The sequence below is a fragment of the Andrographis paniculata genome, unplaced genomic scaffold (assembly GCF_009805555.1).
Source record: "Andrographis paniculata isolate CXL003 unplaced genomic scaffold, ASM980555v1 Contig65END, whole genome shotgun sequence".
NCBI lineage: Eukaryota > Viridiplantae > Streptophyta > Magnoliopsida > Lamiales > Acanthaceae > Andrographis > Andrographis paniculata.
Window position 1 is genome coordinate 2,316,077 of NW_026137601.1, and position 23,394 is coordinate 2,339,470.

At 35.9% G+C, this 23,394-nt stretch overlaps 5 protein-coding genes across 8 annotated transcripts; 4 read left to right on the forward strand and 1 right to left on the reverse strand.

Moving 5' to 3' along the window:
• The first annotated feature begins 2,704 nt into the window (after positions 1 to 2,704).
• LOC127262215 (putative 12-oxophytodienoate reductase 11) lies at positions 2,705 to 4,874 on the forward strand. The gene is made up of 5 exons (XM_051290801.1): positions 2,705 to 2,893; positions 3,478 to 3,618; positions 3,699 to 3,829; positions 3,919 to 4,080; positions 4,148 to 4,874. Exons 1-5 carry the CDS (start codon positions 2,802 to 2,804, stop codon positions 4,750 to 4,752), a joined length of 1,131 nt encoding a protein of 376 aa, XP_051146758.1. The 5' UTR covers positions 2,705 to 2,801; the 3' UTR covers positions 4,753 to 4,874.
• A 271-nt stretch (positions 4,875 to 5,145) lies between these two features.
• LOC127262216 (ras-related protein RABD1) lies at positions 5,146 to 8,374 on the reverse strand. 2 transcript variants are annotated; one of them, XM_051290802.1, is made up of 8 exons: positions 8,245 to 8,374; positions 8,067 to 8,139; positions 7,867 to 7,914; positions 7,681 to 7,728; positions 6,926 to 6,997; positions 6,217 to 6,372; positions 5,661 to 5,764; positions 5,146 to 5,422 (listed from the first exon to the last, which is right to left on the reverse strand). In XM_051290802.1, exons 1-8 carry the CDS (start codon positions 8,256 to 8,258, stop codon positions 5,329 to 5,331), a joined length of 609 nt encoding a protein of 202 aa, XP_051146759.1. In that variant the 5' UTR covers positions 8,259 to 8,374; the 3' UTR covers positions 5,146 to 5,328. The 2 variants fall into 2 exon arrangements, with proteins under 2 accessions (XP_051146759.1, XP_051146760.1); XM_051290803.1 differs by lacking the exon at positions 6,926 to 6,997.
• Positions 8,375 to 12,366: 3,992 nt separating this feature from the next.
• LOC127262375 (uncharacterized) lies at positions 12,367 to 15,590 on the forward strand. The gene is made up of 2 exons (XM_051291026.1): positions 12,367 to 12,558; positions 13,907 to 15,590. Exon 2 carries the CDS (start codon positions 14,147 to 14,149, stop codon positions 15,338 to 15,340), a length of 1,194 nt encoding a protein of 397 aa, XP_051146983.1. The 5' UTR covers positions 12,367 to 12,558; positions 13,907 to 14,146; the 3' UTR covers positions 15,341 to 15,590.
• A 3,895-nt stretch (positions 15,591 to 19,485) lies between these two features.
• LOC127262014 (pentatricopeptide repeat-containing protein At1g31430) lies at positions 19,486 to 21,568 on the forward strand. Its single transcript, XM_051290482.1, has one exon. The coding sequence runs from the start codon at positions 19,678 to 19,680 to the stop codon at positions 21,484 to 21,486; it is 1,809 nt and encodes a 602-aa protein (XP_051146439.1). The 5' UTR covers positions 19,486 to 19,677; the 3' UTR covers positions 21,487 to 21,568.
• A 301-nt stretch (positions 21,569 to 21,869) lies between these two features.
• LOC127262550 (cytochrome c-like) lies at positions 21,870 to 23,394 on the forward strand. 3 transcript variants are annotated; one of them, XM_051291281.1, is made up of 4 exons: positions 21,870 to 22,192; positions 22,798 to 22,931; positions 23,036 to 23,148; positions 23,252 to 23,377. In XM_051291281.1, exons 1-3 carry the CDS (start codon positions 21,898 to 21,900, stop codon positions 23,126 to 23,128), a joined length of 522 nt encoding a protein of 173 aa, XP_051147238.1. In that variant the 5' UTR covers positions 21,870 to 21,897; the 3' UTR covers positions 23,129 to 23,148; positions 23,252 to 23,377. The 3 variants fall into 3 exon arrangements, with proteins under 3 accessions (XP_051147238.1, XP_051147237.1, XP_051147239.1); XM_051291282.1 differs by having other exon boundaries at positions 21,938 to 21,987; positions 22,067 to 22,192; positions 23,036 to 23,394; XM_051291280.1 differs by having other exon boundaries at positions 23,036 to 23,394.

Sequence of the window (23,394 nt, forward strand, 5' to 3'; positions counted from 1 at the left end):
TTCAATTTTTTTATTTTTTTATTTTTAAGTAAAATTATATTCCAAATTAATATAAAAAGACTTCTACTTTATTATCATATTATTATTTTTGCGCCAAAAAAAAAAAGACAAGGACGACATTATCTTTAAATATTTCATTTATACTATACTTCGATAAAATATTAAGATTCTATAATTTTCATGCCAAAAATAAATAAAAAGATAATGGATAGATAAATAAAAAAATAATGAATAGACAGACCGAGTATTAATATTTTATTGCTCCATTTGTATAATTATTTTTGAAATTTTAGAATATTAAAAATAATCATATTTATTATGATATTTTGTAAAAGATATTTTCTTCCTCCACCTCTAAAATAAAAAGGAAAATAACAAAATATTTGTATCAATTCTTGTAATACAAATATGATAATATATATAATGAATTATATAAATAATAATATATTTATTAAAATATGAATTCTACGTAAATAAATATTTCATCCGTCGCAAATAAGGTGCAACATTTATTTTGGGCACGGACTTTTAGCTGTGTAGTATTAAGTAAAATAATTTAGAAATTAGGTGATGTGATGGAGAGAGAAATGTATATTTTATTTTTTTATTTAGGTTATGTGATGGGATAAAGTGTGGGGTAGAGATTAAATATAATTAATTATTTCCTATTTTGGAAATATTGCAGGGTGTTTGGGACATAGGAAAAAAATATTGCATGGTGTTTGAGACGGAGGGAGTATTAAGGGTGTGTTTGTTTTGGGAGTTTGGATTTTGAGTTGAGATTTGAATAGTAAAAATTTTGAATTTGAATAGTTGTATGATGCGATATAGATAGGTGTTGATGTGATATTTTGAATGTAAAATTAATTTTTAGTATAATTAAAAAATGAAAAATAGATGTTTGATTTGAGAATTTTGAAGAAAAAAATTGGATGAATAGTGAGATTAAAATTGAATGCCCCAAACAAACACAACCTAATGGACATAGAACTTATAATATATAGGCACATATATTATTACCTACAGAGCAGCTGCCAACTGCTAAGTTAGCACAATAATTAATACTCTCTGATCTCACATAATTTATCTATTTTTTTTTGTTTTGGTTTATATTATATAATTTGTCACTTTTTTATAAAAAAATATAATTATAAATTTTAATCACATTTTAAATTTTATAATTTATAAATTTTTATTTTAATTAAATTATTTATTTATTTTAATCTTAATATATAATTATTTTTACTAATACATTATTTACCTAAAATTCTGAGCTACCACTAAGGTAGACAATTAGCTGGGACGGAGAGTATATTTCGTTTAAGAAAATAGAGTCAGAATAGTAGAAACATGAGGTTTAGATAGTAAAGAAATATTACCTAAATTATAATTCCTCCGTCCCAAACACCGTGCAACATTCCCTTTTTATATGTCCCAAACACCGTGCAACATTTCTAAAATAGAAAATAATTAATTATACATAATCTATACCCCACACTTTATCCCTCTCACGTCATCCAAATAAAAAAATAAAATATATATTTCTCTCTCCATCACATCGTCTAATTTCTAAATTATTATACTTAATACTACCCACTTAAAAATCCGTGCCAAAAATAATGTTGCACCTTGTTTGGGACGGAGGGAGTACAATTTTTTTTACTTCTTTCAACTCACTTAATTTGTCAATTATTTCTGTTTTTGTTTGTCTCAAATCATTTGTATTTTTTTCAAAAATATAATTATACACTTTAATCACATTTTAAAATTTATAATTTATAATTAGTTTATATTATAATTATTTTCACCAATACACTTCTTAATTATTCACTAATTAGCCTAAGCTAAATGGGACAAATTAGTTGAGACTAAGAGGGTACTTTTTATATTATTTTAAAATTTAATTTTATATTCAAAAATTATAGGTGTGTTAAAAACTTCAGTTTTTTACTATTTGGACTATGCACTTTTTTCGAAAAAGATATATTTACTTTCTCACACAAAACATTCAATTATACATTATTTTAATATCAAATTGAAACTAAAATTTTTCCAAATTATCAAAAAATACGTATTAATACTTATTTATATCACATTATATAATTATTCAAATTTAAATTTTTTAGTATTCGAATTCTAAATTAAAATTCAAACCGCCGACTAAACACACCCCGAGTGATTGGTTGATAATCGATCAACATGGTAGATGATGATGTCATTTGCCGGCTATACGATCCGATATAAAAAGTCAAAGTAGAAATTCTAGAAAATAAAAATACAACTATTGTATATTTTACAGTTGATTAACCAAGGAAGAAGAAGAAGACAGATATATACAAAGAATCTACCTTTAACAAACTCTGACAACCTAATAGGCTGGTCCAAAAAAAATAAACCTAAATCAACCAAATAAAATATAACAGCAAAAAAAATTGACCCATTATAACTTAACCCAATTTATTATCATCGTCTTCAATCTTCTTAATTATCTAATTCTCTCCTCTTTTCATAACTTCACAGAAATTATAAATAAACGGCTTTCACGTGGACGGAAATTCAGTCTGTAGGGGAGCAAAACCAGCCATTTCTGTCTCTATCTATCTCTCCTGTTCCTCGGCCCCACTTTCCATTGAAGACAAAATATCGGCGTCAATTCGTTTGGATTTTACCACAGATTTGCTGTATATATAGGCGCAGTGAAGCAGTAGTAATGGCATTGCTTCCGAAATCCAGATTGTTAGTGTCGTTGTCGTCGTACGGAGTAACAGAGCGCGGCGAGGATCTGGTTCGGAGTTTGAGCTATGTCGGCTACCATGGAGAACAGCAGGGGTACCTCTGGCTCTATTCCGCTCCTCACTCCCTACAAAATGGGGGAATTCCATCTCTCTCACAGGTACCTCTTTCTCTCCTGTTATTGTCTCTGTTGAGTTTATTGATTTGAGGATTTCTGCATCGATCTGATTCCATTTTTGCAACCAACGAGTGAGTGAGTGAGTGCTCGTAGTACTCAATCCATTGTCTCGCTTTGAATTTCGATTTGAGTATCGGTAAGTCCATGAGCATCTTCGTAGAGTGATCTGATTTAGTCTCGCATTCAATTTCAATTCGAGTGTCGGTGAGTTCATGAACATCTTTGAGTAATCCGCTGTACTCTCACTTTGAATTTCAATTTGAGTATCGGCGAGTTCATTAATAACTGCGCAGATAGTCTCGATTTGAGTTTTGATTGAGAATCGATTGCGCCATGAGCATCTGCTCAGAGTAATCCTTGTAGTCTCGCATTAAATTCTGATAGGACAATCGAATCGATACAGAGGATTTTGATATGAGAATCGTTTACGCCATGAGCATCTGCGCAGACTAATCTTAGTATTTAGACAGGAGAATCGATTACGCCATGAGCATCTGCTCAGAGTATTCCATTGTAGCCTCGATTTGAATTTTGATTGCGAATCCTTAACTTGAGTATCTGCGCAGAATTGTTTTGGCACCATTGACTCGATGCCGTTCCAAAAACAACATTCCGCAGCCTCACGCGGCTGTCTACTACTCTCAAAGAGCTACAGAAGGCGGTCTTCTCATCGCAGAGGCCACCGGCGTATCCGACACCGCACAGGGGTATGGTTAAGTTCCAATCAGCCGCCTCATCCTTCACCCTGCTTTATAGACCTCCATGATCATAATCCATCAACATTTAGGTACCCCGACACGCCCGGAGTTTGGACGGAGGAGCAAGTGGCGGCATGGAAGCCGATTGTCGATGCAGTTCATCGTAAGGGCGGAATATTCTTCCTTCAACTGTGGCACGTTGGCCGTGTCTCTACTTACGGTACATTCCTTTAAACTTAACTTTTAAGATGAATTGATCATTTAACAATCCAATCCCGTGTTTGATTGAGATTGAATAACGATGATCAGGTTTCCAGCCGAATGGCCAGGCACCAATCTCGTCAACAGACAAAGGCAACACCCCGGGACTCTACGGAACGGACTGGTCTCCACCTAGACGCCTACGGACAGACGAAATCCCGGGCATTGTCAACGATTACAGACAAGCTGCTCGGAATGCCATCAAAGCAGGTGCATCCAACTATCCATCCTGCAAAAATCCTCGAATCACCCTACTCATTTTTTTTCCCGACTGCAGGATTCGATGGGGTGGAGGTACATGCAGCAAACGGCTACTTAATTGAGCAGTTCCTGAAAGATCAAGTCAACAACAGGACTGATGAATACGGTGGAAGCTTAGAAAACCGGGCGCGCTTTGCGCTAGAAATCGTGGAAGCAATCTGCGATGAAATCGGAGCTCATAGAGTCGGGATAAGACTATCGCCCTTCACCGATTTCATGGAGTCAGTCGACTCAGATCCACACGGCCTAGGCGTCTACATGGCCAATGCACTTAATAAGTTCAACATTCTCTACCTCCATGTGATCGAGCCGAGGTCGGTTGGTGATTCAGACCCGCCTCCAGGCCATGAGGATAATGTTCCACACGAACTCCTCCCCATGAGGAAGGCATTCAAGAACACATTCCTTGCTGCAGGTGGTTACAACCGGAGTAAAGGAAATAGAGCCATTGCTGATAGCTACGCGGACTTAATCACTTACGGACGCCTATTCTTGGCTAATCCAGACTTGCCTAAACGGTACGCACTGGATGCTCCTCTTAACAAGTACAATAGGAGCACGTTTTATACCTCGGACCCCATAGTCGGGTACACTGACTATCCATTTCTCGAAGAGCAGTGAGTCGAAGGTACATACGCTGCTCGACGATCAACTTTAACTTGTTTCTGTTTTATTTATGCTTTCTATGTTCGAATAACATGATAAGATATTACTTTGGCTATACTAAATATGTTTAAATCTTACCGCGAGATGCTATTATAGTAGGTATCTTATTTTCAAGTTTGAACTTTATCGGAGTTTAGACTTGATCTATTACATAATATAAATATGACATTACCCTATCGAAATTACAACAATTTCTACAGTCTAGACTCTAGCACGATCGTTACGATGCATTAGACCTCAAAGCACGACTCATCTAGCCATAAAAGCAGCACATTTTTATGCGAAGAAAAGGAAAGCAAGACACATGATGTACTTCAGTAATTACACACTACTGAAGGTAGTTCAACATAAGATAAAAGATAGGTTTCTACGAAACATGCACAAAGGCGCAGGATGCAGTAGTGCACAAGTTAACAACATTAAGGGCCGACAGGAATATCAAGTTAGGGAACACCGAAAAGATATTCCGGTAGATGCAATTTGCTATCTTTTTTTACAATTCTGCTAAATAGTAGACATAAACATGCTGACCTAACTGCAGCAGTTACTCTTCTGCTCGATGGGCTGTCCCTTAATCTGAACTGTGCTGCCTGAGCTCCTGTTTGACGTTGGCTGGTTACCCATCCTGTATGTGCAATTGCGGCATAAGTTTTACAAAGTATTATATAAAGTATACGTTACATCACACAGTCAAATGTTATTCTTCAATTGTATCGGTGAATTCGTGCTAAACAATGGCAGGAAACAGGAATTCCATTTGAATAGTGAATTAAACAATATATATTGAGTGTGTGGGGATTCTATATCTTTAAGGAGAACAGATTGTGTATAAACACACAACCTAGATACGAAAAAAGACTTACTTTTTCTTGATCTCACCAGCCATAGTCAAGAAAGCTTGCTCCACATTGATTGCGTCTTTTGCACTAGTCTCGAGGAAGGGAATCCCTTGCTCGTCGGCAAATGCCTGCAAGATTGCTCAGAGTAAGCTCAATCTCAATCCAATACAGCCTGATGTGAATGATCATCACATCTATATATATATATATATTTCAAGAGCATTTATGCCAGAAAATAGGGAAGAAAAGGTTGCTTGTGACCATTTTAAAGGTAGAGAGCATAGTCAATACTACCAAAAAGTCGAAATATGTGCCCATTCTGACGTTAAATGTTTAAATTTCTGAGGATATGTAAAACCCTTTATGTATTATGTCAAAGTGAAACATGTAACATGCAAATGTGGCATCCATTCAAGCATGAACAAAACTTGATCAATGAAATCCAGTTTATGCGTATTAGTTACGACATGACTATCGGCTGCTGTAATAACAATTGGGGATATGTCAGAAACTGAACCGTGAAGCTTCATTTAATGTTGGATACCGAGAATAATAATTGAAAGTGACAAAAATCATTCACCTTAGCTGTTTGTGTGTCCACGACCTTCTCCTCAACTAGATCGCATTTGTTCCCGACCAAAAGCTTGCAAACACTGTCATTGGCATATCTATCAATCTCATTAAGCCACTGCTTGACATTGTTGAAGCTCTCCATCTCAGTGACATCATACACAATCTATAACAATCAAAACATGTCAGAAAACTGCACCTATGACGAAACATGTCGCAAAATGATATTGAGCAGTTTCCAAAACTAAGAAAATTTAATATAAGGTTTGTCTTTAATCTGATTCATGAAAGTTCAGCAGCTAGTGCAGATAGTGGACTACAACCATAAACTAGGAAGTTTTGAGAGAAAAAATCTATAACAAAACCAGAAACTAAGGTAGGTAGTAACTGAATAGAAGACACATTGGCAAAAGAAAGCCGTAAACTTGTGATGTTAGCACATAACCGATCAAGATAAAAATCCATGGAGTAGCATTTAAGATAAATCAACCATAAAAATGAAAGCAGATAAAACAGGATTCCGGATACAGAAATGGACCTCACAAAACGAGTACATTAAACTTCTTTAGTCAGTTTTCACATTGACATTATTTCAAATCAAACACTAATATATCGTTACTTGGAAGAAGGAAGCTACAACAAGTAATAAATGACACCGTACCAGACGCAAAAGATGGAGACGAGTAATACCAGAACAAATAAATCAAGACTTTTCTTACAATGATTCCATGAGCACCACGATAGTAACTGCTAGTAATAGTCCGGAACCGCTCTTGACCGGCAGTGTCCCACTTGAAATGTGAAAAAGGAAAGAGCAATAAGTCGGAAAATGAAACTAGGAGCTACCGAAGAGACATGATATCAATATGTATTCCTTCACACTTTCATTGTATTAAATTGGCAGTTGGTTGTTTCGAAATCATTGCATCATATGAAACATAAAGTTGTCTTCAGCTGGCTTACCTATAAATGTAACCTTATAAATATTTTTCCTACACCCACATTGCCGAAGTCTATGCCTCACTAATACATAGTACAGGGATCACACAACCTGCATCTATTCATCCGGAAACAGTGTTTCTTTCTGAGAAAACTATAATGTGTTTGTTTGGGAGATTTTACAAGATTTCCACTATTCCTAAAAAAAATTCCCTCAAAAACATCACATAAAACACCTCGTTTTATATATATTATATTAAAAACCAATTTTACATTAAAACCATAACACCAACATCTATTTATAACACATCAAACAATTATTCCAATTCAAAATTTTACTATTCAAAATCCAAACTTCCAAACAAACAAACTATTTATCATCAACACAGGGAAATATAGGCAGATTTTTAAAAAAAATTAAACAATACTACTATATATAGTCTACAAGAAATTCAATCTTGAAAACCCTCTTATCATCAAAAACCATTTTTGTCCAGTTGCATAAACAGAGTGGTTTGTAACTACGTCAACTCACAATTTGGAGTTTGATAGTCTTCCCATCGAGCTCCACCGTCCTTATTTTCTGCAATAAACATGGATGGCACACAGCCATGTAAACATCCAATAAAAACTTTGATAACCATCCAACAAACTAAATCAACCAAACACCAATAAAAACAGCTCGAACAAATCACAAAGCCAAAAAAAAATTAGTACTTACAAAATCAACTCCAATGGTGCTGATATAACTGTCCACATACGAATCATCCTGCGGCAATCGGCCACATATCAGTGATTCCAAAAAAACACATAAGAACAAAAACCTAATTCGCAACTCGCTCGACATCCACGTTTTCCACAACAAAACCGCTGGCAACCAAAACATAAAACAGATCAATGGAGCAAGTAAAGCGAACGTACCGCGAATCTGAGAAGGAGACAGGATTTTCCGACAGACGAGTCCCCGATTAAAAGAAGCTTGAACAAATAATCGCTGCACAAAAAGGCAAAAACAAAAAATCGTCTCAGAAAACAACAATCAGGAACCAATAAGTTCGCATTCAAATCAAAATCGAAATCTAGGCGAGTAATCTCTTACTAATCGGAGCTCATGGTGACTGGGAGGTCGAAATTCTTTCCCTTGGCAGTAGGTCTTGGGTTGAAAAGGTACTTGACACCCAACCCAAGCAAGCTCTGGCTGCTTTCTCTTATGCGTCCTTCGAATTGATTAAGGGGGAATTCATTTATTAAATTAAATTAAAATATAATTAGATTAAATTATAAATAATTAATTAATGGATATATATTGTGAATTTTCTAATTTTAAAATTGTATATAAATAATTAATAGATATATATTGTGGATTTTTCTAATTTTAAAAGTGTATTTCCTCGTTATAGTTCCAATTCAAAATGCATTTTTATTATTTTTGTCGATCTTATCTTATAATATGTTTTTTTTTAATTTTAGAAGTAATTATATACTAATATCAAATTATCTTTAATTTTTATTTAAATTATAAATATATAAAAAAAAAAATCAAAATTCTTACACATTTTCTCTTATATATATATATTATGAGACGTCCACAAAATAATAAAATAAATATTTTACTATGATATTTTCATTATATTTAATAACTAATACTCCCTTCGTCCCAAAAACATAATTTTATTGTGTTGGCCATAAATATTGATATTATATTGGTAGTTAGTAAAAAGTAATGATAAATGAGTTTTTTTTGTCCCGTGAGTATATTAGTGTAAAAACTAATGAAAATTGTGTAATAAAAAAAAGAATAGATAATTTTATGGTGATATAGTTATTATAGAAATGAGACTATTATTTTGAGACGGACAAAATGGTAAATAAGACTAGTGTATTGAGACCGAAAACAATCATACATATACGTATTTTTACTTTTTACTTAAACAAGAAATTATCGTTATTCAATATTTATACGTCTTAATAAAAATATACTCATTTATATTTTATAAGGAACGGATATAAAATTGACCTGACGAAAAATAGGTATTATTTTTTCTCCACTTTAAAAACATTATGTGCTTATTTATTTTAATTTACTTTAAGCTTATAATATTAGATACTTTTAGGGTGTGTTTGTTCGAATGTTTGGATTTTTTATTGGAATTTGAATAGTAAAAAAATTGAATTGAAATAGTGATATGATGTGATATAAATAAGTACTGATGTGATGTTTTGAATATAAAATTAATTTTTAGTATAATATAAAAATAAAAAATATATGTTTAATTTGATATTTTTGAAAAAAAAAATTGTGTGAATAGTGAAAGTCTTTCCAAATCTTCCAAACAAACACACCCTTAGTACAAAATATCATATATAATCATTTTATATGAATAGTGAAATTAATACAGAAAAAAAATAAAATGTTTTGAGTAATTATAGGGAATAATATTATTTTGTCAAATTTAATCACATGTATACTATACAATTTATTAGAATCTGAAATTGATTTGATATAATAATACACTAATAAAATATAATTATTATATGTAGATTAATGAAATTAATTAGTTTCAAATAATTAGTCTGTACACCTGCATTTTTAAATGAACTGATTTTTTTGTGTATAGTACGTGAATTGAATTACGTTGATAATATAAAAAATAATATTTTGTGTTGAATTATTAATTTTTTATTAGTTGATAATATATATTATATTAATGTGTGTATATTTGTATTGTTTAATAATATTTATGAAAAATTGTTCCATCGAAAAATACTGATGAATAGACTGAATATTTATATATTAAAAAAAATTAAAAATTTAAAACTTAAAATTTGAAAAAATTAAAAAAATTCACTTATATGCCAGTTGTCGAAAAGTCATGTGGGTACCACGTAGACATCTCCGGCACCGAAGAACTAAAAGTGCGAAAATTTTTCATTTGGAATTGGCTTCAGTTACAAGACTCAAATGATATATTAAAAAAATTCAGTTACACGAAAAAAAATAAAAATAAAAATCAATTTACCCATATATTATTTATTAATCTTATTATTATATTGCTAAATACAAACCTAACAATAAAATAGTAAAATTTGAGCTAAAGCTCAAACTTAATTTTTATAATCTAAAGCCTAAACATCTTCTAAATTTTGTGATTTTTAATATAATATAAAAAATAAAAAATAGTTATTTAATTTGATGTTTTTTTTAGATAAAAAAATAAAATAAATAATGTATTTAAAATCAAATCCTCCGGACAAACACACCCCAATGAATATGTTTGTTTGGATTTTTGGTTTTGGGCTGATATTTTGTGTTTTAACATATGCTCCATTTATTATGTATGAATATGTTTGTTACAAACCCAAAATCGGCTTTTAGCTTTAGCTCAATCCAGTGCAATAGGTCAGACCAAAACTGCTAACTTGCATCAAAATTTAACCGAATTAGCCTATGATGACTTATGATAAAAATAAAAATAAAAAAATCACTGTACGATTTTTCCCATAATCACCGTGATCAGAATAACTAATTTTAACCATTCACATCAACTACCTTTTGATACCTAGCATTTAAAAAAAATTCGACATCTTCAACCACACACAAATTTCTTGGGGATCACTATTTAAAAATTTTGTACCGTTTATTTGTTTCACATCCTCATAATAAGTTTATAAATCTTAGTCTCGTGATATAAAAATTAAAGTTGAGCTTTGCCTTAATTTCATCCACTCGTGTCAAAATTCATAAGCAAATGTTGACCAGGTTCGGGGTTCACCGAATTGGCTTATAATGACTAATGATGATTCAAAGTCAGTTTTGATACGTTTATGGAATTATTGATTTTAATTCAATCGGCCTATGATGATTGATGAAAAAAAAAACGTTGCTCGATTTCTCCCACGGCCCTATAACACTAAAATAATTGATTTTAACTGTTCACATCAACTACCTTTAAATACTTAACACATAAGAAAATTTCGACAACTTCAATCACACAAATTTCATAGGGATCCTATTTTAAATTTCTGCATCATTTACTTTTCTCTTATTCTTATAATAGTTTAAATTTTCAGTTTCATGATGTAAATATTAAGTTCGAGCTTTTGCTGAATTTCACCAAAGTGTGTCAAATTTCATAAGCAAATATTGACTAGGTTAGTGGTTAACCGAATCGGCTTATTATGACTAATGATGGTTCAAAGTCAATTTTGATATGTTTTTGAAATAACCGATTTTAACTCAATCGGCCTATGATGACTAATGAGAAAAAACCGTTGCATGACTTCTCCCACGACCCCCTTGATCGGAATAATCAAGTTTAATCGTTCATATCAACTATCTTTAAATATCTAACACCTAAAAAAAATTTCACATTTTTATTTACATATATATTTTTTTTTTGGAAATTACCACTTTAATTTTCCGCTCCATTTACTTTTCTCATATTCTTGTAATAACTTCAGAATTTAATATCATAATATATAAATTAAGCTCGAGCTTTTGCCCGAATTTTATTATTTTATTGTTAAATTTGTGAATTTAATAAACCTAATAGATTTTTATTTTTTATAATAAGAAAAATTGTAAAAATAGTATTGCTTTCATCCCTAAATAAGTATGAAATTATTTAAATATTAATATTATATTAATACGTAAGTATAAAATAAAAAAATATCTATATTAATATTGTATAATACAAAATGTAAAAACGATGTAAAAAAAAAAAGAAGCACATTTTTCTAAAAATGATAAACTTAATTTTTTATTAAAAATAAAAAATATTTTAAAATTATAATTTTATCTTACAAAATAAAAACAGTAGAAAGAAGAAACCATGCAATGCTCGCAAGTGCTTGTACATCGAGCACAAGGTACAAGTGATTAAAGCCGAGAGTGCAGCGTCCTGTAAAACACAAGACGCGGAAAGAATATTCAAGGTAAAACGACCGCCAAAATCGGGAAGCCAGCTGGACAGTTCGGGACCTCCACATCGTGCGTATCACGTGCCAGCTGTCCACAGAGCGGACAAAATCACCTCATTTCCACATGTAATTACCAAAACACCATTGGGAGAAAAATAAGCAGTATATATAGAAAAAAGAAAACCGACGGTAGAGGGCAGGTATTATTATTATTTACAAATTAATTATTTTTTATCATTTTAATTCCTGGATTTATTAGCTGGCGACAGGCTGTCAACAACGAAGTCTCTCTCTCTCTCTCTCTCTCTCTCTGAAGACTACTCTCCACCCTTTGTTGTGTTTCCTTTTCCTTTCTCTCACTACGAAGATGAATACCTCATTTGCCTGCGTTGCTTGTGTTATCTCCTCTCTCTCTCTCTAGGGTTTGGTTTGGCATTTTGTGAGGGAACTCGGATTCACCGACGCATCTCGCCGGATCGCTGATTCGGAAGCGGTGAGCATCATTTTCGTCATTTTATTTTATTTTTTATTGTAAATGCTGGTTTTGGAGTTTTTGAGTCCTCGGTAGCTTCGCCTGAGATGGAGTTGCTGGTATGTTAGGCTTGCTTTGATTGTGGCCTGCTTTTGTGGTGTTTTTCGTTATTTATTTATTTATTTTTCTTAGTTGCCTGTTTTTGCTGCTAATTTTTCTGCGTGTTTTTGGGGAAATTGTCGTGCATGTTACAAATTTGTAGTTTTTGTGATTTATCCTTTTAACTATGTAGTTAATCAGTCCGGAGCTTTCCAGTTTGTAAGTGGCTCCTTGCTTTTGTTATTCATGGATTTGGAAAGATTTTTTAGATAAAACTACTAAGAAATTCTTTACTTCGTCTTTTCTTGCTTGAATATGAAATGCTTTATTCTTGTTGGTGTGCATATGTTTCTGTAGGCGGTTGCAATCATATTGTCAGACACGGACTTGCTAATTGTGTGATATTCTGATTTAGAATTGGGTCCTTTTGAATATTATCAGTTTCTTCCAGCTTTTTGATTTCATTATTGAGAATTTTACAAAGTAGATCAAGTTCTGATATACAACATGTGGTTAGCCATGTCCTACGGTTGTTGGTATAACATTTTCTGAGGAAGTTGCTATATATATTAAGAATATGAAAGCTATTGGAGGTTTTTAGGTGGGCTGCACGTATCAGTTCTCAGATGTTGTAGTTCCTGTCATTTTCTTTCCAGTAAGTAATCTTTTTTTTTGTGGTACCTGCAATTGAAGGATATTAAAAACCAGTTACATATTTAAAATTCTACATTTTAGGAGTGTTCAATTCTATTGCCTTGCTTTCTTTTATTTGTAGTTTTCGTGTGTTGCATAATTCAAATGCTAGATGACAATGTTATCATGCTTTCGAAAAACTTTTTAACTTTTTATGTCGCCATGTGGAATGCATCAGATTATAGAATCTCAATTTGACATGTAATGCCTTAAATTGGAACTTCCGGATTGGGTGGATTTATGTTGGTGGTATCCAATGCTTTTGGAGAATGATGGCATCATATTATTATTGTACATGTGGTGTCTTGGTTATTGCTGACCGAACGAATGTTACGTATATGTTGCGGCCATGTGTCGTGCATTGGTTCCTTTATATATATTATGAATCGTGTTTTTGGCCAATTTGCCCTATCCATTTTGCTATATTCAGGGGTGGTGAAGTTTTGCTATAAAAGAAAAAATCATGAACTATATTCTACATTTCCATAATTTGGATTAACGTTCTACCTTAATTTATTACATCGCTCGGTATGTTAGCTTCAAGTTAATATATTGTAACCTCTTCCTTTTTTTGCAGTTTGGCTAGGTGCTTGATCTGGAAGGATATTTAAAAATTAGAACAAGTTCTTATCGGTAGCAAGTTGATCAAATCAATGGGGTTTGAGTAATTTGTGCTCCCATTACTATTTTCGCGGGGAAGATTTTATTAACTAGTGCATCCGATTCTTCTGGAGTCAATAGGGAAGTGCTGACCGAATAGAAGATTTTATTGTGTCCATGCGGGCCGAGAGCATGCGTGGAATCTGTGCCTTGGGTGATGCCCCTGACACGGTTTGTTGCTGATGCACTTGGTGTGGCAACAATTTCTCTTGTTGCACTATTGATCCTTCTTGGTCTGTCTTGCATCATATATTCATTTTACTTCCGCTGTCGGATCCGTGGTCAAGGTTTTGCTCAGCTAAATTACTTCAGTGGCCCTTGGGTTATAAGAATTACACTTATATTCTTTGCTGTCTGGTGGGGCATCGGTGAAATTATTCGGTTGAACCTGCTGAGACGAAAGGGTCGAGTCTTGGATGCTCTCACTTTGCAATGGCAAGAAAATGTTTGCAAAGGCTACATTGTATCGAACCTGGGATTTGCCGAGCCATGCCTGTTCCTTACGCTGATTTTTCTTCTCCGCGCATCTTTACAGAGCTCAGGAACATTAAGTCGGAAGTGGAACATGAAAACAGCTGGTTTCGTTCTCCTGTATTGCTTCCCCATGATCATACTTCAGCTCGTTGTAATCTTGATTGGACCGAGGTACAAGAAGGACCACAATCCGAAACTACCCTCGTATTTCATTACAGCAGCTTCTTCTCCAAAGACGACTGAAAACATCGCCCTCTGCACCTACCCCCTGTTGAGCACCATTGTTTTAGGCCTCTTTGCAACTTTTCTAACGGCGTACTTGTTCTGGCTCGGAAGGCAAATAGTTCACTTGGTCATCAATAAGGGCTTGCAGAAAAGGGTGTACACATTGATCTTCTCCGTATCTAGTTTCTTGCCTCTGAGAGTTCTTCTGCTCGGCTTATCTGTCCTACCCAATCCCGAAAGACTTGTGTTTGACGCCATATCGTTCCTGGCTTTTCTTTCCCTTTTATGTTGTGCGAGTGTGGGCATCTGCATGCTCGTCTACCTTCCTATTGCAGATTCCTTATCTCTGAGAAGTCTTCAAAGAGATATAGAAGCCGGGAGGGCAATGATCGACGAGTATAATGACACCATCTCATTGATCGCCAACCAGAGCACTCTTGAAGGCAGTCTGGTGACTAGTCCGGGGAGAAACTCAGCTGCTTCAGAAAAATGTGGATCGATTTCGTTTAGGACAAGGGAAAAAGACGAAGGCTCGGAAGCAGGGTTCGTGGAACTGAGCCTCTTTGATCCTAGTCAGCAATTTTCCCCGCCTGGTTCGCCTGGCCTTCTTGGCTGGCCTATGGTTGGGAGGGCACAAGGTCGTGGAGCCTAATACTGCAGACGGCGCGGACATCATTTTTGGGGTAAAATTTTCAAAACTGTGTAAAGAATTTTAACTTGTTAGTAGTGATTGCTAATTTGGGTGCTGAGGTTCAATTGTTGCTTGCTATATATATAGATATATATGTCAATGTCGATGTCACCCACCTTATTTTATTTTGGTGGCACTATGCCTTAATTAGTTTGAGTTGCGTGTAACAAAATTTACAGCTTTATGAAGATGATGCTTGTTTTTTGATTTGTATGATTTTGTTGGGCTTTGAGGATTTATCTCTTTTTTTTTTTTTTGGATAACGTGGGAACCTTAGTTACTACCCTAAAGTACGTACCGGCTAAATCTTCCATCGAACTTAATACTCTGCAAATTAGTTTCGACAAACAAGTCACATTAGGTGAACCATGTGTGGCAGGGTGACCTGAGGCGTCGGGGGTTTGAGGATTTATCTTTGTTTGTAGTATGTGGGATGGTCAGCCGTGAAGTTGCGGCTTGAGTGACAGAATTGGCCGAGAAATCTCATTAATGAGATTTGAATAATTGCTAGTCTGAATAGCATACCATACTAAATCATTGAGTGTACTCTGGGTAAATTTCTAGCTTGCCGAACTTAATATTCTGCAAGTTACGAATTATGTGTAGTAGGTGGATCTGGAGGCGTCAGAATCTGAATATATAATTAGTTCATCCTCACGGCATCGAACTATCCCTTACCAACACTATGACACTTTTGTGTTGTGAAGTTGGATTGAGTTTGAAGAATGGTACGACGTTTGAGGTGGACTATATAACTTTTTGAAAAAATCTCAAATAAATATAGCTTTTAAGGTTTGTTCACTTTCTGTGTTTTAAGTAAAATAATTTTCTATAAATATTGAGCAAAAATCAATAATAGTTGCAATTAAATTCATTTTTTACAATGTGACCAATTCAAAAATAATTATCAAAATTAGTAAAAAAAAAATTAAAAAATTATTAATTTTGGTCTCCTATTGAAATTTCAAGGGAACAACCGTGTTCCCAGAAATTTCTGAACATGTATAAACACTGCAGCGTTGTTTGAGAAGATGATAGTAGACAATTTTGCAACACTGATTAACATAAAACATTCAAATTTAAAGTAGTATTAAAAACCAAATTAAAAATGATGCCAAAATATCTGAAAATATAAAAATAAAAGTACTAATAAATAGAGTTAATTTATTTTATTTTTTCTTCAAATTCATAGTAATTCTTTGAATGAATTCTTTCAAATGTTTCAAGAAAAGGATTTATGAAGTTAAAAAAAAAATAAAGGTACTTAGAATAGAGATAGTCAAACCAATTTAGGGTGTGTTTGTTTGAGGGTTTAGATTTTGAGTTGGGATTTGAATAGTAAAAATTTTGAATTTGAATAATTGTATGATGTGATATAAATAGGTGTTGATGTGATGTTTTGAAGGTAAAATTAATTTTTAGTATAATATAAAAAATAAAAAATAAGTGTTTGATTTGATGTTTTTGGGGAAAAAAAATATGATGAACAGTGGAAATCCAAACAAATCCCTCAACCAAACACACCCTACTTATAACAACACATGCATACATATAAATATTATTGTTTATAAGATATTTATTTGAAGGTATTTTTAAGATATTTATTTGAAGGTATTTTTAGAGTGTTTAGTATGGATAAATACATTTTGTTGAGATTTTTAAGTGATTTGGATGAAGAATTGAATTAGTTTGGTAAAAATATGCTAAGATATAATTTAAATATTATAAATTATTTGTTTTTTATTTAGAATATATATAAATTATTATTATAATATATATAATTTTAAAATTTTTAAATATTATGAGAGCACAATAATTCAGAACATCTTTATCATATCCCGTAAGAATAGCGCGGTGGTGGTGTGGATTCGTGACCATGAGGTGAGGTGACGGGTTCAAATTCCCACGCTTCCAGATCACCTGCTACAAATGGTTCGTCATTGTTCATATTTGACTTGACTTGTTGGATATGGTATTAGGTTTAACCTGGTGATATGATTATTTATGGAAATAAGAGTTCTGTTTTGGGACGAACAAAAAAAACAAGACTATTGTATTGGGACGAAGGGAGTATATATCTACATTCTAGATCAAAATTCTTTCTCAATTTCAATTTCAACAATCGATCAACACCGCAAGATCTTCGAACCGTCAACCATGTCAGAATCAAAAAATTATTATATAGAATCGGGCGCAATGTGGACGACGAGTCGTTCGCCCGATCAAGATATTTAGGGCAAATGGTGGCCTACGCGAAGCTCAAGAACGATCAAATATTCAGCCGTAAAGAATCCACAAAAATCATCGGCGATCAGCTCCGCCATTGGGACCTCGGAGACCGCCACCGTCGGGTGGCAGTCGTTTTTGCGTTGGTAAAAGCTAGTAGGGCAATTAAGCTGTTCAAGAATGGTTCAGTATAAAATACCGTTAAGGTTCGATGTCCTATGATAATGACACACTATAGTTTGTCAGGTGAAGATGAGTTTCTGCCCGTCGTGGGTGGTGGTGGAGGGTGGTGCCGGGATGGTTCCGGCAAAATAGTCGTCGATAGAGACGTTGAGGCGCGTGGAGATGTCGGGTCCCCCTATAGAGACTTGCGTTGTTTGCTTGAAAGAGATGACAGTGTTGGGGTGCAAACCCAAGTCCCACATCGGAAGCTGTGAAGAAAAATTTCACACCTTATAAGTCCCAAGTGAACTCCACTAGTACGAGGCCTTTTGGAGAATATCCAAAAACAAATCCGTGCGGGCTCATTGTTGGGGTGCAAACCCAAGTCCCACATCGGAAGCTGTGAAGAAAAATTTCACACCTTATAAGTCCCAAGTGAACTCCACTAGTATGAGGCCTTTTGGAGAATATCCAAAAACAAATTCGTGCGGGCTCAGTCCCAAGCGGACAATATCATACTAGTGTTGAGTTGACCCAGTAGTGTTGAGTTGACCCAGTCCCAACAGTGGTATCAGAGCCCAGTTAGATGGTGAAGTGGACTGGGTGGCATTGGGCATTGGTTGTGGTGGTGGGCTCGCCCTCGTGACCTGCGGATGTGCCTTGTGTCGAAAGTTTTCTGGCGGTGTTGAGTCGGTCCCGATTGAGGTGGTCAGGAAGTGGGTCCTTTTGTAATAGGCGGCACAAGGTGAACAAGGAAGGTCCATTGGTTGGTCCTTGGTTTGAGGGGAGGATTATTGGGGTGCAAACCCAAGTCCCACATCGGAAGCTGTGAAGAAAAATTTCACACCTTATAAGTCCCAAGTGAACTCCACTAGTATGAGGTCTTTTGGAGAATATCCAAAACCCAACAGTGGTATCAGAGCCCGGTTAGATGGTGAAGTGGACTGGGTGGCATTGGGCATTGGTTGTGGTGGTGGGCTCGCCCTCGTGACCTGCGGATGTGCCTTGTGTCGAAAGTCTCCTGGCGGTGTTGGGTCGGTCCCGATTGAGGTGGTCAGGCAGCAGGTCCCTTTGTAATAGGCGGCACAAGGTGGACAGGGAAGGTCCATCGGTTGGTCCTTGGTTTGAGGGGAGGATTGTTGGGGTGCAAACCCAAGTCCCACATCGGAAGCTGTGAAGAAAAATTTCACACCTTATAAGTCCATAGTGAACTCCACTAGTATGAGGCCTTTTGAAAAATATCCAAAAACAAATCCGTTGAGTTGGCCCAGTCCCAATAGACGGGAGAATGCGCAGCCGCGGCGGCCATGCCTTGTCATTTTCTTTCATATGAAAATTTAATTACATTTTAAAATTGTTAAGTTATAATTTTTTTATTTTAATTAGATTATTTAGTTATTTTAATCTTAATTTATAATTATTTGTATTAAATCATAATTATTTTTACTAATTATATTTTATAGTCATTTACTAATTATACAATATCTAAAATTCCATGCACAATTTAAATGAGACGAAAATAATACTTAATTTGTCATTCAATTGATCCAAAATAAAATCATAATAAAATTATACTCCATCCACGCACAAACTAACATCTTACTTTCCTATTTTGAATGTCAAATAATTATTGTCTTTTATTTTTTATTTTTATACACAAAATTTACTATTTTACCTTTACTTTATTTACTCATTTTCTTTTCTATATACAAAATTAATAATAAAATTTGTCATTTTATAACAAAAATTTTTACGTGTAAATATCAAATAACGCAAAAAAGATTGAGGGAAGTATATATATATATAGAAGATGATTTTATTCAAAATATCGTAACAAAATAATATCCCCTATCAATTTGTATCTTTCATTTGAAATTTTAGGACGAACCGTACAATAGAGTGAGTCCATAATGGTTGTGCGCAAACGAGCTCTACATCCATGGCCGACTCCTCCCATCTTCCCCCTCTCAAAGAAGGCCTTCATAGACCTCCTCAAGGCCTGCAAATGGATGCCTCATCTCCACCAAATCCACGCCCAGCTCTTCTCCCACGGCCTCCACTGCAACATCGACGTCCTACACAAGCTCATTGCCGCCGCCGACTTACCTTACGCCGACAAGGTTTTTTCCGGCGTCCATCGCCCCACTTTGGTCATCTACAATCTTCTAATCAAGGCGCGTGCGAGATCCGCCAATTGGAGAAGCGCCCTCAACCTGTTCGACGAATTGCTCGCCGCCGGATTGTGGCCGGATAATTACACATACCCTTTCGTCTTCAAGGCGGTCGGGAAATTGAAAGATTCTCACCTCGGAGAGAGGATCCATGGCTTCGCATTCAAGGCTGGCGCTCTGTACGATTGCTATGTCTGCAATTCTGCTCTGGATATGTACGGAGAATTGGGGGAGTTGCAGTATGCTCGTAAGGTGTTCGACGAAATTCCCCAAAAGGACTTAGTTTCCTGGAATGTGTTGATCTCTGCGTTTGTCAAATGCCGCAGGTTCGACGAAGCTGTCGCCGCTTACGAGAGGATGAAAATGGAGTCGAACGAGCTACCCGACGAGGCGACGGTGGTGACCACGCTGTCGGCTTGCACGGCGCTGCAGAGCTTGGACCTCGGCCGCGAGATTCATTCATATGTCGCCGCACGGTTGGGGCTCACGCCGAGGATCGAGAATTCTTTGTTGGATATGTACGCCAAATGTGGCTGCTTGGACGTCGCGCGCCGGATATTCGATAGCATTGTTGAAAAGAATGTAATTTGTTGGACTAGTATGGTGTCGGCGTACGCGAGCCGCGGCCGTTTGGACGAGGCGAGAGCGTTGTTCGAAAAAAGTCTGGTCACGGGTCGGGATCGTGTTCTATGGACAGCGATGATCAATGGGTACGTGCAGTTCAATCAAGTTGAAGAGGCGATGGAATTGTTTCGACGAATGCAGATCGACGGCGTCGAGCCGGATAAATACACGTTGGTTGCTTTGCTCACCGGGTGCGCGCAGCTAGGCGCGCTCGAGCAGGGTAAATGGGTTCACGCGTACTTGTCGGAAAATCGGATCCCCGTCGACGCCGTGGTCGGGACTGCCTTGATCGAGATGTACGCGAAATGCGGCTGCGTGGAGATGTCGTTGCAGATTTTCCGTCGGTTGAGCAACAAGGACACTGCGGCGTGGACTTCCGTGATCTGCGCGATGGCGATGAACGGGAGCGCGCTCGAGGCGTTGGAATTGTTCTCCGAAATGATGCAGGCCGGGGTGCGTCCCGATGAGATCACATTTGTCGGCGTGCTTACCGCTTGCACCCACGGCGGGATGTTGGACGAGGGGCGACGGCATTTCGCTTCGATGACGGAGGTGTTTAACGTCGAGCCAAAAGTCGAGCATTACGGGTGCCTTATCGATCTTCTCGGACGGGCCGGAATGTTGGAGGAGGCCGAGAGGTTGATAAGCCGAGTCCGCGAGAAAGACCGGGAGTTTGTTGCTCCGCTTTACGGATCCTTGCTTAGCGCTTGCCGGAGTTACGAAAATGTCGAGATGGGCGAGCGGATTGCCCGTCGGATGGCGGAGATTATGTCCGGCGACGGTGGCGGCGACACTCTTTTGGCCGGAATTTACGCCGGAGCGCGGCGGTGGGACGATGCATGGTGGGTTAGGAGGAAGATGGCCGGCCGCCGGTTCAGTAAGTTGCCCGGTTGTAGCGCGGTTCATCTAAACCCGGTTTCTTAGCAATTTAGGAAAAGATACACGATGTAGAGATTGTACAAGCTTCTTCAAATTATACCCTTAATTTATAAATATATTTTCTCCTCCTCAATTCAAAATACAATTTTTACAATTTTTTTCGTTCAATTTCAAAGTATTTTTTTTATTTAAAAAAAATAATCAATACATTAATATCAAAACACCTTTTAACTTTTATCTAAATTATAAATATATTATTACATATACACTTATTTTATACAAAAATACTAAAATTTCTTACACACTCCTATTTAATAAAATGTTATTATTTGTTAGATCTATTACAAAACGAAGTAAGTATTAAATTATTAAAAATATATATATGTTTGATTAAATATTATTTTGAAATGCACGGGTCAAATGGTCGATGGAGAAGTGACACGTGGCGCGGTTTTAATGGAAGGCAAGTTCCTGTTGCTCCTCGCCGCCATGAGTCCCAACGGAAAAGCGCTCTGTTTTGCATATCTTCTAGAAGCTTCCTTCTTGGTATTTATTTATAACCCTTTGGTTGCGTTCCCTTCTTGTTACCGAATCGTTTGCGAGCATTTCCGCACATTCTTTCCAGCATCCTCGGATTCAATGGCCACGTTCAGCGAAGCTCCGGCCGGCGATACCAAATCCGGCGAGAAGATCTTTAAGACTAAGTGTGCGCAGTGCCACACCGTCGAGAAAGGCGCCGGCCATAAGCAAGGTTTTGATTTTCCTTCAATTCGTTTTGCCATGCGTAATGTGTTTGATTGCTGGACTCTTCGATCCTTTTTTTTTTTTTTTTTTTTTCTGAAAGTGATGTTTCGTCCTGTTCGCGTGTTCCTAACGTGATTTTGATATTGAATTTGGATTCACGATGAGCTTTTGACGGTATCGGACGGATTGAATTTCGGTTTTCTGTTTTTGTTTCATGTTAGCCATCGGACGGATTGACTGTTTTTGTTCCATGTTAGGTATCGGACTGATTGAATTTCGATTTTCTGTTTCTTTTCCATGTTAGGTATCGGACGGATTGAATTTCGGTTGTTAGATTTCTAGATTCAATCTGCAATCGAATCTACTTGCGCTCTGTTTGTTGTTTGACGTTACTGTTCACAATCGACCTTGCATACATACAATCCACGTTCTGCAACAATTGATTCGTGCATTCATCTCAACGGATGAGCTCATAATAGTATATCACAACATGACATGATCGCTCCTTCCAATATTACATTCTCGTAGATCTCTGCCATGCATCCATCTAACAAGCGATGATTGATTCGATGTGACAACCACACTGTTGTTGTTGCTTTGCAATCTACGCAGGTCCCAACCTGAATGGACTTTTCGGAAGACAATCCGGAACAACCCCTGGCTATTCATACTCAGCTGCCAACAAGAGCATGGCCGTGACCTGGGGAGAGAATACACTTTACGAGTACTTGCTTAACCCCAAGAAGGTACGCACAATTCATCACCATTTCTGCTAAACATTGTTCTATCCCTCGCCTCATGATCCATTATATATTGATATGCACATATATATATATATATATAATCACAGTACATACCTGGAACGAAGATGGTGTTCCCTGGATTAAAGAAGCCTCAGGAGCGTTCGGATCTAATCGCATACCTCAAGGAAGCTACTGCTTAACTAGAATCATATAATCCACGGTAAGTAGCTAGCAGCAGTCCATTGAATTAATAAGCTATATATATATAAGATTCATCTTCTTCCTTTTGTTGATCTTGGCCAAATTTATTTATATATATATAGATAAGCTAGCTGAGACGGTCAAGATTTAACAATGGAAGCAGCATTAGATAGAATTTTTGGTCCCCTCCCCCATCACTTTATTATATGTATTGTAACAACTACTACTACTTTTAACCCTCAATCTATTAGAGATAATAACAACA

Coding starts and splice junctions, on each gene's coding strand:
- LOC127262215 (XM_051290801.1), top strand. CDS start 2,802: ATGTCGGCTACCATGGAGAACAGCAGGGGTACCTCTGGCTCTATTCCG. Junction 2,894..3,477: donor GAATTCCATCTCTCTCACAG/GTACCTCTTTCT, acceptor GTATCTGCGCAG/AATTGTTTTGGCACCATTGA. Junction 4,081..4,147: donor TCGGAATGCCATCAAAGCAG/GTGCATCCAACT, acceptor TCCCGACTGCAG/GATTCGATGGGGTGGAGGTA.
- LOC127262216 (XM_051290802.1), bottom strand. Junction 7,915..8,066: donor GTCTCCTTCTCAGATTCGCG/GTACGTTCGCTT, acceptor CGATTGCCGCAG/GATGATTCGTATGTGGACAG. Junction 6,998..7,680: donor AGACTATCAAACTCCAAATT/GTGAGTTGACGT, acceptor TCACATTTCAAG/TGGGACACTGCCGGTCAAGA.
- LOC127262375 (XM_051291026.1), top strand. CDS start 14,147: ATGCCCCTGACACGGTTTGTTGCTGATGCACTTGGTGTGGCAACAATT.
- LOC127262014 (XM_051290482.1), top strand. CDS start 19,678: ATGGTTGTGCGCAAACGAGCTCTACATCCATGGCCGACTCCTCCCATC.
- LOC127262550 (XM_051291280.1), top strand. CDS start 21,898: ATGGAAGGCAAGTTCCTGTTGCTCCTCGCCGCCATGAGTCCCAACGGA. Junction 22,193..22,797: donor AGGCGCCGGCCATAAGCAAG/GTTTTGATTTTC, acceptor CAATCTACGCAG/GTCCCAACCTGAATGGACTT. Junction 22,932..23,035: donor ACTTGCTTAACCCCAAGAAG/GTACGCACAATT, acceptor ATATAATCACAG/TACATACCTGGAACGAAGAT.